Genomic DNA, 14829 nt, shown 5'->3' on the forward strand with positions numbered 1-14829 from the left:
TATATGCCCATGACTCTCTCTCGCCCTGTCACAGCTCACCCTTCCCCCTCCCCATAACCTCAAGTCCGTTCTCTAAGAGGTCTGCACAAACACAATTTTTAGTGACCATGAGCGAGTCTCTTCTCTTCAACTCTTACAATATTTTCTCAGAGCCGGAACGGAGAGCGGGGCCAACATGGCGGCCAGCAACAGCTTCCCTCCCTCCACCCTTGGGCGCTGAGCGCCCGACCCAGAACCTGCGCACAAGTCGGAGCCGGAGTCCGCTCCGCCCTCCCCGCCTGCGCGCCCCGCCCGGAGGCGGAGGCCCGCTTGCAGCGTCATCGTGTTTTCCAGGAGAGTCCTGACGCGGTGACTGTCAGCTCCATTTTGCTGCCGGAGCTCGCAGCAGCCAGCTGCGTTTTCTCCGTGGTCGCGTCGCAAGCATTGTCTCCTTAGGCTTGGACTCTTTTCCAGGACGGTAAGACGCGGGAGGAAGCAGGCCAGGTGTCAGGGCCTCTTTTTGTGCCTCGAGAGTGCTCGTGACGCTCCTCTCCAAGCTTGTTGGGCGCCCGCAGTCTCCGGCATGGTGACCCCCTTTTCCCTACCCTCCCGGCTGCACAAAGGTGGCCCGCTCGTCTTCCATGCTTTGCCAAGCCCGTCGCTGCGAATTTCTGTTTGAACCGCAACGCTCCAGTCAGTCACTGGTGGAAGGTAGCGGTAGGGTTTGCCAGGCGGGGGAAGGTTCTCGAACGTTTGCCTTCCCCAAAGGGAGGGGGGAAGGGCCGAGCCCCGGAGCTCACGGGCGCCATGTTGTCTGCGGCGGCGGAGGCCTCGGCCGGGCTGTAAAATGGCGGCGGGGCGGAGACGGCAAGGCAGCCCGCGGGGGGTGGCGTTGACTCGGGTTCTGGAATCTTCCTAAGTCTCGCTCCTCTGAGGAAGTGTTCTTAACAAATGAAAAGGAAGAACACGTTGACCTGGTGTAAGGCGGCGTCACTTAATGTCCAGTTGAGTCTTAAAGGATTCCGGGGAAAATGGCGCGTGCCTTTGCCTTCAGTGGTGTAAACAAAAGTCAGGTTTAGGATCTCGAGGAAAGAAAAATAATATGGCGTATTTGAAGGAGCGCGTGAGAGAAGTCGGGCAGTGGGGCCGTTTAGCCAAGGTACTTTTTGCAGACCTCCCTGCCCAGAACAATTGGAGCTTCTTGATTTTGAGTTGCCTTTAGAGACGAGGTGAGGCCCGGGCAGTCAGTACCGATATGAACGATAGTTGGTGAAAAGTTTGTGTATAACGTCTTTTTCAAGTTGTTACGAATTTGTGATTCTGGCAGGAGAGGATTTTTCCCAACGTTCAGAAATTGGGATTTCCTCCTCTCTCTTTTTCCAACCCTCTTCTAGTAAATCTGAGCGTGACATGAGTAATGCAGAATATCTATGAATAAAATTCAGACTCTAGATTTTGAGGCAGCAGAAAAAAAATCATTGGGTTTATCAGTGATTTCAGGTTGGGTGATAATGATTTTTAAACTTTGATTTAAAAACAATAAAACGTCACAACTAGAGTGAATTTGCAACAGTGTTGACATGTGGGGTAATATTTAACTGGGAAAAACTTGTCTTTTATGTAGATGAGACACTCAAAGAGAACTTATTGTCCTGATTGGGATGAAAAAGATTGGGATTATGGAAAATGGAGGAGCAGCAGCGGCAGTCATAAAAGGAGGAGGAGATCACATAGCAGTGCACGGGAGAACAAGCGCTGCAGATTCAATTACTCTAAAACATCTGATAGGTAATGAGGATATTTATAGTGTCTCAGTATAAAAATATTTTCATTACAGTGTTACGTATCAGTTGTATTTCAGTAAAACCGGCGGAAAAATACATTTTCATGATTAAAACTAGAGGCGACTTACGATAACTGATTACCATTTCTGTTTCCAGTGACAACTTGTAATGGTTTTAAAATTGGGAGGTTTTTTTTTTTTTTTTGCTTTTTGGTAAGAAAAGCGTAAAATCTTATTAAGAGTACTGTTTTAAGAGATTTACTGAGAATTTGAGGATATTTGGGATTAACATAGAGCATTGAAAATGCATTTTCACTTTTTCTAGCTATTATCTGGAAAGCAGATCCATAAATGGGAAGGATTATCATAGTCGACGCTACATTGATGAATACAGAAATGACTACAGTCAAGGATGTGAACCTGGACATCGTCATAGAGATCATGAAAGCAGATATCAGAACCATAGTAGCAAGTCCTCTGGTAGAAGTGGAAGAAGTAGTTATAAAAGCAAACACAGAATTCACCACAGCACTTCATATCATCGTTCACATGGGGTATGAGCTGTTTTAAAATATTTTGGAAATTTTATTTCCCTTGTGGAACAGGAAAACTTGAAATTGTGTTTGATCATTTGAGGAAGTTCTGTTTAAGATAAAGTCGTCTCGATTTTAACTTGCAGGAGTTTTTGTGTTTGTGCATTGGATAGGAAATTCTTCAAATACCATATCTGTATAGTTAATATAGTAATAGATTTTATTAGTAGTTGGCAACTAATTGTCATTCCAGTGACAGGAGGTAATTTAGGTTAGTTTATAGCAGGGATTACAAGATATTCTGAAAGTTTTCTTATAGTACTTCAATAAATGTGATTTGTTAAAGTCTTACTACAAATAGAAGTAGAATTTTTATATTTGTACGACTGAGGATTATGCCGTGCATGCCTCTTTGTTCTGGCAAAGCATATTCTCTAATCCTTTTTTCACTAAGGAAACCACTTAAACAGATTTGAATGTTATGGGTTATGGGTTAATTTGGAGATCAAGCTCAGATGACATTTTAAATACCATAGTGTTATTCTTGTATGCCAATTTTTTTTCTCCCCAAAATTAGGATTTTTAATTTTATTTGCTGTTTTGTTATTTTCTTAGTTTAGCTGGGAAATTATAATTTGGCCACAGTCTACTTTTGACAAGTAAATATTCTGCAATTTTGCAACATTAAATTAGGACACTAGAAACTTAAAATTATGTTTCAGTGAGTGCTACAACTAAGCATTTTTTTAAAAAGAAAAACAATTGTATTATGTTTTGTTGCCTTGCCACTTTGAGTATCTTATCTGAAAATCTGTTCCTTGCCATGTTTTTCTCCTGTTAACATAAACTATGTGCCCTGTGAATTTCTGGGGACTGAATTTGAAATTGCTCCTGCCAACCGTTTGTGGCCTGGCGTGTATCTGAATGCCTGAATATCTCCCCGCTGAATGAATTTCGTATTCTGCCCTGAATTCACTCGGGTATATTGATTGGCTGGATGATCTTGGTGCCGCCCACTTGACGTTTCCAGAAGAGTCACCGAAGGAAAAGAACCAGGAGTGTAGAGGATGATGAGGAGGGTCACCTGATCTGTCAGAGTGGAGACGTACTAAGTGCAAGATGTATAGAATATTTTTCAACACTTATTAACTTTTCAGATAACATAATCTATATATAGATTAAGATTTCAGGGATTTGGAAATCTTTTTTTCTTTCTCTGTTTTTGTTTTGTTTTTTTCCATTTCTTTTGGTGGGGGGGGTTGTGTTTTTACTTTCTTTAGAAATTTAATGTTTGTTATGCAGAACTTCCAAAACAGTAAATCAAGTTAATGAAATTAGTTTAAGAATGAAATTAGACCTAAAAATAATTATATATGTTTTTTGGCAGTGTTGACCAATAAAATATCTAGTGACTAAGGAAATTTGTAGCATCAACTAGAATAATCTGCATTTGATAGCCTTTATTGTAAGTAAACTGTTTCCACTTCTTGGTATAACTGAGTTTTATTTCTCTCTTTTAGATGAAATTGTAGATACTTTAGGTGAAGGAGCTTTTGGGAAAGTCATGGAGTGCATTGATCATAAAGCGTAAGTCTCCTGGCCTGGGATTGCACTTGGGAAGGTGAACAGTATAGAAAATTTATTCAGCTTTAAGATAAAGTCTGACCATGAATTAGACACATCATTATACCCTTTTAGCTTGGATTTTTGACTTGTGTATAGGAAACTCCAATAAAGTTACTAGCCTTTTGTGTTCTTAAGTAGTAGCTATTAATAGTATGTGTAAGTCTCTAATTACAAGCTGAGAATAGATTTTATTGTTTCAGAAAGTATTCTTTTGTTGTCCCACTGGGCACAGTTGTGGCCATTGTTGTTTTTTTTTTCCTGGATCGGTAGATTTTAGCCTTGGTTTTATATTAGGAGTCTGTGGAGCTTTGCTTACCCCAGACATTGAACCAGTCTTCAGGGTAGTTTACCTAGGAAACCTGTATTTTTAGAAAGTAACCTAATTGATAAGGGGTGACACAGCTAGAGCTGAGAACTCTCCTAGGTTGGTGTCATAAGTTTAATTATCTATGCCCTTCAAACAACTGATTGAAATTTCTTAACATAGTGTAAGAAATTTTCTTTACTCTGTTTCCTGTTTGATTTTTTTTTCCCTTTGGAATGGCAAAGCTTTTCTAAATGAATTATTAGAGGAGGCTTCCTACTATTGGTTGGTAAGGTTTTGAGAACTAGAACTCTTCATCCTCACTATATCCCAACTTTTTTGGTAACCTGGACCAAAAGAAGATTGGAGTTACTAGCCAGTGACTGGTATTATAGGAAGAAACTGCTCTATGTACATTTGTTTTACTTCTTAGTTGGAATGTAAATTGAGGTGGTAATGTCCCAGTATTGTTAAATTAGAGCTATTGGTATGTAGTTAAAGGACCAAAAAAAAAAATTCAAGTGGTCTGATGAAAAAAATCTGTCATTCAGCATGTGTTACCGACCCTACCATATGCCCAAAGGTCATTCTAGTTGCTTACACTGAGTTGAAGTTAGAGTACTTACATATAATTAGACAAAACTGAATGCTAGACCATAAATTCAAAAAAACAAATACAATGGGTCAGAATAGAAGTAGTACAGTTTGAAGAGTGATGGAAAAATGGAATTGGACATCATCTTTATCATTTTTTTAATGTTAACTTTTCATTAACAGGGGAGGTAGACATGTAGCAGTAAAAATAGTTAAAAATGTGGATAGATATTGTGAAGCTGCTCGCTCAGAAATACAAGTTCTGGAACACTTAAATACAACAGACCCCAGCAGAACATTGTAAGTATCAAAATAGAACTTAGAAAAATGGCCTCGGGTAGATTTGAATTGTAAGAGGCTGTACTCAGTTTTTTTCTCATATGTTTATAGCCGCTGTGTTGAGATGTTGGAGTGGTTTGAACATCATGGTCATGTCTGCATTGTGTTTGAACTACTAGGACTTAGTACTTATGACTTCATTAAGGAAAATGGTTTTCTGCCCTTTCGACTGGATCATATCAGGAAGATGGCATATCAGATATGCAAGTCTGTGAATTGTAAGTGTTTGGCATATATTCCAGAAATTTGAGTTTATGGAGACTGGTTTTAATGCCAGACCAATTTGAATCTTTGAAAAGAAAAAAGTACAATCTAACATATATGATTTGGAGGCCTGACTTAATTAAGAGTAGGTAGGAGAGGGCTTCCCTGGTGGTGCAGTGGGTAAGAATCCGCCTGCCAACGCAGGGGACACGGGTTCGAGCCTTGGTCCGGGAGGATCCCACATGCCGCAGAGCAACTAAGCCCGTGCGCCACAACTACTGAGCCCACGAGCCGCAACTACTGAAGCCTGCGCTCCTCAATGAGAAGGCACCACAATGAGGAGCCCGCGCACCGCAATGAAGACCCAACACAGCCAAAAATAAATAGATAAATAAATAAATAAATTATATTTTTTAAAAAAGCATTGTTTAAGAGTAGGTAGGAGACAGATGTGGTTGATTACAAGTGGTTGGTCAGTTTACTGCATTTCATTCAGTAAAGAGAATATTGTCCAGCATATAATAATAAATTGTATAAGACTGATTTAACTTTTCTAATTTCTAAAAATGATAATCTAGAACCATTGGGTTAAAATTAAGGAATGGCAAATCTCAGCTTCATAAGAGAAAGATACTTCTAAGCAGTTAGCTGTCAGTGAAGTAACTTTTTAGAGGGGTAATAGGTGTTAGTCCCTGGTGGTTTTGTAGTAGGCTATTGAATGTTGACCACTTATTTGGACATGAAAAGGCATTCAGAGAGGATTTTTGTTACAGGGCTTTGGGGTTTGGTTAGGGTTTTGGTTTTCAATTTTTAGAATACAGGAACTTTTTCTGTTTCATTCTCAGTTCTGCACAGTAATAAGTTGACTCACACAGACTTAAAGCCTGAAAACATCTTATTTGTACAGTCTGACTACACAGAGGCATATAATCCCAAAATGGTAAGTCTTTGATGTTTTATCTTCATAGTTTTAAGTGAATATTTTACACCTTAATGTAATGCCTCCTTAATCATTTATGATTTTCAGAAACGTGATGAACGTACTTTAATAAATCCAGATGTTAAAGTTGTAGACTTTGGAAGTGCAACATATGATGATGAACATCACAGTACATTGGTATCTACAAGACACTATAGGGCACCTGAAGTTATTTTAGGTAAGAATTTCTTAATTGTGCTTTGAGACCTGTGTATGTCTTTATTGAAGCTAACTAAAATTTATTTACAGTTCTAGGTGTTTGTAGGACTACCTTTTTCCCTTTTAGGGATTAGTATAGTAAAACACATTAAGGGTTTTAAGCTCTTTGTTATTCCAAGTAGTCAGCTCTGGGACTTTGAGAAGTTGCTTAATCTTTCTAGAATTCAGTTTGCACATTTGTAATATGTGATGGGATGTTATTTTTATTTATTTTTTGGCTGTGCGGCTAACGTGCGCCCCCTGCAGTGGAAGATGGAGTCTTAACCACTGGACCGCCAGGGAAATCCCGTGATGGGATTTTAAAACATAATCATACAATGCCTGTTATACTTCATACATGTCATGTCTAGTCTTTGCATGGTGTAGCTTGCTCCCATTTTACAAGTTAGTAAATGGAGGTTTAGGGAAAAAAATTTTCCCCAAATCAGTCCCAAAAGAGTAAGCCAGATTTGGGGCTTGAAACTAGATGTCTCCAGAGCCCTAACTAATTCTTACATGCTATGCTATCGTATTATGTTTAAGCTTGGATTAAGTGATTCCATTCGGATCTTTCCAGCTCAAACATCAGATTATATCCTTGTTTTTTAAAATGTTGATAAGAAATATTGAGGAGTTTTTCATTAACAATTTGCTTTACTTTGCAGCCCTAGGATGGTCCCAGCCATGTGATGTCTGGAGTATAGGATGTATTCTTATTGAATATTACCTTGGGTTTACAGTATTTCCAGTAAGTGACAATGATCTGTTTCAATGACTTTGCAAAAATAAATTGCCTGTTTATATGAATTTAACACAAAGTATACACATTTAGGTAGCGCTTTTTCTCTCTCTCATTATAGACTATTAATTGTAGGTAAAGGTAAAGAAATAAAACCACGTGTAATTCTGATGCTGTTGGGCATTTGTATTTTCTTTATAATTTATCATTTTATTGGAAACATTTCTAAGTATATTACAAACAGTTATCTTTGTTTGTTTAGGGAAATTGTTGGTGAACTTCTGTAGGCCTTAATTATTTTTACTTCTAAGCTGTAACTTGCTAAAAGTATGCCTGTTTTAGAGATCACCTTCCTTTGTGACCTGTAACCTATGGACTAAAAATTTAGCAGCTGTGTTAAATAAGAACAAAGCACAATGTGCAAATAGAGGTAGTTAATAACTTTTTGTTACTGTTTTAGACACACGATAGTAAGGAACATTTGGCAATGATGGAAAGGATTCTTGGACCTTTGCCAAAACATATGATACAGAAAACCAGGTATGTTTAAGAGTAAGTGCCGTCGATCACCTTTGCTAGATGTTTTAAGTTTTCATTGTCAACATTATAAACATGAATGGATATGGACTTACTCTTAGGAAACGTAAATATTTCCATCATGATCGATTAGACTGGGATGAACATAGTTCTGCTGGCAGATATGTTTCAAGGCGCTGTAAACCTCTGAAGGTAAGCTTGGGTCATTGCTTAAGTGATCAAAACCTTGAGTTTTCCCTATTTTTTTGGTGGGGAAATAAAATTATAATAAGTGGTAGTAGAAAAGGCTGTTGATTGTATTTATTTTCCTTTCAGGAATTTATGCTTTCTCAAGATGCTGAACATGAGCTTCTCTTTGACCTCATTCAGAAAATGTTGGAGTATGATCCAGCTAAAAGGATTACTCTTAAAGAAGCCTTAAAGCATCCTTTCTTTTACCCCCTTAAAAAAAGTATATAAATCTATAATTGTATAGCTCCCTTAAGAGATCATATGGACTGTATCAGTCTAATTTTTAAATTTAAGTTATTTTGTACAGCTTTTGTAAATTTACATTTTTGTATTGCCATGTTTATTTTGTTTGGGTAACTCGATTTAAGTAAATATTAGCTAAGTAAAGTAATGAACATCTTTCAGTAATTACAAAATGATTTATTCAGAATAAATTTTTGTACTTACAAAATTTATATGAATCTGTATAGTTTGTTTTTAGCACCATTTTTGTTCTACCTGTTATTGTAAGAATGGATGTGTATCTCTTCCTGGAGTTTTCCTTAAGTCTTTGGAAATGTTTAGCTTTGTTTGCATTTTAGGGGTTGCCAGCATTGGGAGTTACGCCTTCCTTCTCTAAACCAAATGCAATGAAACCAGGTTATAGAATACAAAGAACTAGAGATGAGCCAAGAGAATTGTTTGCTCCCTTTATTCCCAAATTTAATATTGCTGCTTTCTTGTCACCCTCAGTGGGATTCCACAAATGGCTTAAGTTAGTGGGGACTTTAGGATTCTACACAGTTGGCTTTTTTTTTTTTTTAAAGACTTCTTTAGAGTAGTTATAGATTCACAGCAAAATTGAGAGGAAGGTGCAGAGATTTCCAGTATACTTCTTGCTCCACACAGGTATAGCCTCCCGCATTATCCACATCCCTCATGTATTTAGGATTATAGGATACAGAGTGTTTTCACTGCTCTAAAACTCTGCTCTATTCATCCTTCTCACCTCCAACCTCTGGCAACCACTGATATTTTTACTGTCCTTAGTTTTGCCTTTCCTAGACTGTCATAGTTGGCGTCGTATAGTATGTAGTCTTTTCAGATTGGCTTTCACTTTTTGAGTAATGTGCATTGAAGGTTCCTCTGTGTTTCCATAGCTTAATAGCTCATTTCTTTTTAGCTTACAATTTATTTTTTTTAATTTATTATGTTTTATTTTGGCTGCATCAGTTCTTAGTTGTGGCATGCAAATGTCTTAGTTGCTGCATGTAGGCTTCTTAGTTGCTGCATGTATGCGGGATATAGTTCCCTGGCCAGGGATGGAACACGGGCCTCCCTGCGTTGGGAGCATGGAATCTTACCCACTGGACCACCAGGGAAGTCCCCAGTTAATTTTTTAAATTCTGAAAGACACTGCAAGATCTAAACTTTGGGTAGTGCTCCCCACATGCAAACACCTGGTCAGGAACCCAGTAGAAGAGCCCTCTTTGTAGGAAGCATTGCAACAGTAGAGTTGTGTGGTACGGATATACTTTTACTGCAATTTTTAAAATTATACATGGCATATCCTCGTTAATAATGTAATGTAAATTACAAACGTACGTAATCGAATTAAAAAAATAAAAAATCTGAATTTAAGTATCCTAAAACCACATAAAATGGAAACTTTCACTCATTTACATGGTAACACTAATAAAGACTTAGCAGCATTACTACCTAATGCTGTTTTATCCTAGTTCTTTCTGGAACATTCCATTTTAGTCTCTGTGCAGTTCACAATTGTCTATCATAAATATCTTTTACAAAAAGAACCTGTATGAGCATATATTTTCCAAGGTGGTTTGTACCTATTACAAAATAGATGTGTACCAGAGAGGGCCATCAAGAACTAAAGCATTCTGGTTGCAAATAATAAACATCTGTTCTCTAAGATTATGTGGACTTTTTATCTTATTTTTTAAAATTTATTTGGCCATGTCTGGTCTTCATTGTGGCATGCAGGCTCTTTCGTTGGCTGCACATGGTCTCCGTTGTGGCACATGGGCTTCTCTCTAGTTGTGCGTGGGCTCAGTTAGTTGTGGCACGCAGGCTCTAGTGCACGCATGGGTTTAGTTGCCCCACGGCATGTGGGATCTTAGTTCCCCGAGGACCCAAGTCCCCAGCATTGGAAGGCAGCTTCTTAACCACTCGACCACCAGGGGAAGTCTCTGGAGTTTTTAGACAAATAACATTCAAACATTTTCATAGACCATCTCCATTTGTTCAGATATTAGCTCTTCATCTTCATGTTTTCTTTTTCCAGTAGTTAGTCTTCATTATCTGCTTGTAATTCCTTTTTTTTTTTTAAGTGCTGAGTAATAGTCCATTGTTTCGGTATACCAGTTTATTCACCTATTGAAGGACATGTTTGTTTTTAACTTAAGAAAAAGTTGCCTTTAACATCTGTGTGCAGGGATTTTTTTGTGGACTTAAGTTTCCAATTCCTTTGGATTGATACCAAGAACTGCGATTGCTAGATCAAATAGAGTAGTTTTGTGAGAAATTGTGATTTCCCCCCAGTCTAGCTTGTCTTGTTCTCTTGGCATCGTATTTCACAGAGAAGTTGATCTGTAAGAAGTCTGGTTGGTCATTCTTTCGTAGGTTGCGCTTTTGGTGGTAGGTTTCTAAAAAGTCATTGGTACCCAAGATCATCTAGGTTTTCTCCCATGTTATTTTGAAGTTTTATAGGTTTGTGTGTTATATTTAAGTCTATGATCCATCTTGAGTTAATTTTTGTAAAGGATTTAAGCCTCTAGATTAAATTTTGTGCTTTTTTTTTTATAAATATTTATTTTGGCTGCGTTGGGTCTTAATTGCTGCTTGTGGGCTTTCTCTAGTTGTGGCGAGCAGGGGCTACTCTTCGTTGCAGTGCAGGGGCTTTTAACTGCGGTGGCTTCTCTTGTTGCGGAGCACGGGCTCTAGGTGCATGGGCTTAGTTGCTCTGTGACATGTGGGATCTTCCCGGACCAGAGCTTGACCCGTGTCCCCTGCATTGGCAGGCAGATTCTTAACCATTGCCCCACCTCAGGCCCTACATTAAGTTTACTCTGTCCTGACACTGCATCCTCCAGGTGGTGGCTGGTCATAATTTAAACACACACACACACACACAAACAAAAAAACACCCAAACACTTGTAAGTGGAGGTTGATTAGAATAAGCTATAAAGCCTGCACTGCTATAATTGGTCCTGAGGCCAGTGTTAATATTTATCACCCTCTCGTCTGCCACACATTGTAGATTCACACTCTGCTAGTTGAGAATGCTTGCTTCTCATCGATGGGATGCCCAGACTTTCATCCCTTTTGAGGCGACTCAGTCTCTGCTTACCTTGCCTTTGTAAGGCCATGGTTGCTACAGTTGCCCACTTGGAATTGTCAAGTCATAGACATACCAAGAGTAAGTCCTTAAAGTTCCAGACATATTCTGCCTTGCCCCTGTGGCAGCAACCCTATCTTTCATAATAATCAGGCCCATTTCCCTGTGATATACTAACACCTTTACTTGGCTTATAGTCAGCCAACATAAGAAGGACCAGATAATCAGGCAGCAGTCAAAGCCTTAGGTTTAGTGGAACTCACTGGGTGTCCCCTTGCAGAAGTTTCCTCCTGTCCTTGGAACAAAACCTCCAGTTCAGGAGTGTTCCCAACTGGGTTGCTGGCCCCGAGTCATGCATTCTATCCAGTGGGGAAACAACAGCACATGATGGTCATTGGTTCAAAGTATATAACTCATCTTGAAGGATAGTGCCCCAATCTCAGATTGTTACCCCTAAATTGATGTCTTAGCTGCACTTTTTTTTTTTGCGGTACGTGGGCCTCTCACTGTTGTGGCCTCTCCCGTTGCGGAGCACAGGCTCCGGACGCGCAGGCTCAGCGGCCATGGCTCACGGGCCCAGCTGCTCCGCGGCATGTGGGATCTTCCCGGACCGGGGCACAAACCCGTGTCCCCTGCATCGGCAGGCGGACTCTCAACCACTGCGCCACCAGGGAAGCCCTGCACTTTTTTTTTAATAGATCTTTATTGGAGTATAATTGCTTACAGTACTGTGAAGTTGTACACCAAAGTGAATCAGCCATATGCATACATATGTCCCCACATCCCCTCCGTCTTGAGCTTCCCTCCCATCCTCCCTATCCCACCCCTCTAGGTCATAGCAAAGCACTGAGATGATCTCCCTGTGCTATGCTGCTGCTTCCCACTAGCTATTTTACATTCGGTAGTGTATATATGTCGATGCTACTCTCACTTTGCCCCAGCTTCCCCCTCCTGCCCCGTGTCCTCAAGTCCATTCTCTATGTCTACATCTTTATTCCTGCCCTGCAACTAGGTTCATCAGTACCATTTTTTTTTTTTTAGGTTCCATATATATGTGTTAGCATACGGTATTTGTTTTTCTCTTTCTGACTTACTTCACTCTGTATGACAGACTCTAGGTCCATCCACCTCACTACAAATAACTCAATTTTGTTTCTTTTTATGGCTGAGTAATATTCCATTGTATATATGTGCCACATCTTCTTTATCCATTCATCTGTCGATGGACACTTAGGTTGCTTCCATGTCCTGGCTATTGTAAATAGAGCTGCAATGAACATTGTGGTACATGACTCTTTTTGAATTATGGTTTTCTCAGGGTATATGCCCAGTAGTGGGATGGCTGGGTCATATGCTAGTTCTATTTGTAGTTTTTAAAGGAACCTCAATACTGTTTTCTATCATGGTTGTATCAATTTACATTCCCACCAACAGTGCAGGAGGGTTCGCTTTTCACCACACCCTTTCCAGCATTTATTGTTTGTAGATTTTTTGATGATGGCCATTCTGGCCGGCGTGAGGTGATACCTCACTGTAGTTTTGATTTACATTTATCTAATAATTGGTGACGTTGAGCATCTTTTCATGTGCCTCTTGGCCATCTATATGTCTTCCTTGGTGAAATGTCTATTTAGGTCTTCCACCCATTTTTGAACTGGATTGTTTGGCTTTTTGATACTGAGCTCCATGAGCTGTTTGTATATTTTGGAGATTAATCCTTTGTCTGTTGTTTCATTTGCAAATATTTTCTTCCATTCTGAGGGTTGTCTTTTTGTCTTATTTATGGTTTCCTTTGCTGTGCAAAAAGCTTTTAAGTTTCATTAGGTCCCATTTGTTTATTTTTGTTTTTATTTCTGTTACTCTAAGAGGTGGGTCAAAAAAGATCTTGCTGTGTTTTATGTCAAAGAGTGTTTTTCCTATGTTTTCCTGTAAGAGTTTTATAGTGTCTGGTCTTACATTTAGCTCTTGAATCCATTTGGAGTTTATTTTTGTGTATGATGTTAAGGAGTGTTCTAATTTCATTCTTTTACACATAGCTGTCCAGTTTTCCCAGAACCACTTATTGAAGAGGCTTTCTTTTCTGCATTGTATGTTCTTGCCTCCTTTGTCATAAATTAGGTGACCATTAGTGCGTGGGTTTATCTCTGAGCATTCTCTCCTGTACCAGTGATCTATAGTTCTGTTTGTTTGTTTGCGGTACGCGGGCCTCTCACCGTTGTGGCCTCTCCCGTTGCGGAGCACAGGCTCCGGACGCGCAGGCTCAGCGGCCATGGCTCATGGGCCCAGCCGCTCCGCGGCATGTGCGATCTTCCCGGACTGGGGCACGAACCTGCATCCCCTGCATTGGCAGGCAGACTCTCAACCACTGTGCCACCAGGGAAGCCCTGTATTTCTGTTTTTGTGCCAGTACCATACTGTCTTGATTACTGTAGCTTTGTGGTATAGTTTGAAGTCAGGGAGCCTGATTCCTCCAACTCAGTTTTTCTTTCTCAAGATTGCTTTGGCTATTCAGGGTCTTCTGTGTTTCCATATGAACTGCAAACTTTTTTTTTTTTGCGGTACGTGGGCCTGCCTCTGTTGTGGCCTCTCCCGTTGTGGAGCACAGGATCCGGACGCACAGGCTCAGCGGCCATGGCTCACGGGCCCAGCCGCTCCGCGGCATGTGGGATCTCCCCGGACCGGGGCATGAACCCGTGTCCCCTGCATCGGCAGGCGGACTCTCAACCACTGTGCCACCAGGGAAGCCCTGTATACATTTTTAAACTTTACAAATGAGATTGCACCTCTTGCTTTTTTTTCCTCTTAACAAACACAAGTATTTCTGTAAGATAGGTGTGGCAGAACTTTTCCAAAAATATCTACCACAGTATCTCCCACTTCACATGTTCTTTGGCACTGGTAACTGCTTCAAATAATAGACTATAGCAGAAGTCATGCTAGGTCGTAAAAGCCCATGAAGCTTCCTTCTTGTTTTCCTTGAGTACCTGCTCTCGGCAGCTCGCTCGTCAGGGACTACCTTTTGGAATCCAGCTCAATAGAATGCAAAAAGTTTGCTCCTATGTAGCTGTGCTCTCTCTAGTCTTCTTTGTGCTATTACTGTCATACAAATTACATCATTAGACATCAGAGGTTCATCAACACAGTTTTATCATCATTGGTTTATGGTACTTGCATTATACATCAGGAGAGAAAAAAGAATTAGAAACAAAAAATACATTTATACTATCTTTTACATTTACCTATGTAGTAACATTTACCAACATTCTTTATGTGAGTTTGAGTTACTATCCAGTGTCCTTTTTCTAAAAAATATCTATCTATCTGTCTGTCTGTCTATCTATATGGCTGCGCTGGGTCTTAGTTCCGGCACTCGGGATCTCAGTTGTGGCATGCGGGAATTTTAGTTGCGGATGTGGGATCCAGTTCCCTGACCAGGGATCGAATC

General features: G+C 39.9%; 1 protein-coding gene across 2 annotated transcripts; it reads left to right on the top strand.

Annotated features, from left to right (window-relative positions):
* Positions 1 to 306: 306 nt before the first annotated feature.
* Positions 307 to 8501, top strand: CLK1 (CDC like kinase 1). 2 transcript variants are annotated; one of them, XM_030855095.2, is made up of 13 exons: positions 307 to 457; positions 1604 to 1767; positions 2088 to 2316; positions 3326 to 3416; positions 3816 to 3882; positions 5003 to 5119; positions 5210 to 5376; positions 6208 to 6302; positions 6390 to 6519; positions 7205 to 7287; positions 7739 to 7818; positions 7917 to 8007; positions 8131 to 8501. In XM_030855095.2, exons 2-13 carry the CDS (start codon positions 1604 to 1606, stop codon positions 8272 to 8274), a joined length of 1458 nt encoding a protein of 485 aa, XP_030710955.1. In that variant the 5' UTR covers positions 307 to 457; the 3' UTR covers positions 8275 to 8501. The 2 variants fall into 2 exon arrangements, with proteins under 2 accessions (XP_030710955.1, XP_060158062.1); XM_060302079.1 differs by lacking the exons at positions 307 to 457; positions 1604 to 1767; positions 3326 to 3416 and having other exon boundaries at positions 2177 to 2316.
* Positions 8502 to 14829: the final 6328 nt, after the last annotated feature.

The sequence above is a fragment of the Globicephala melas genome, chromosome 7 (genome assembly GCF_963455315.2).
Source record: "Globicephala melas chromosome 7, mGloMel1.2, whole genome shotgun sequence".
NCBI classification, from domain to species: domain Eukaryota; kingdom Metazoa; phylum Chordata; class Mammalia; order Artiodactyla; family Delphinidae; genus Globicephala; species Globicephala melas.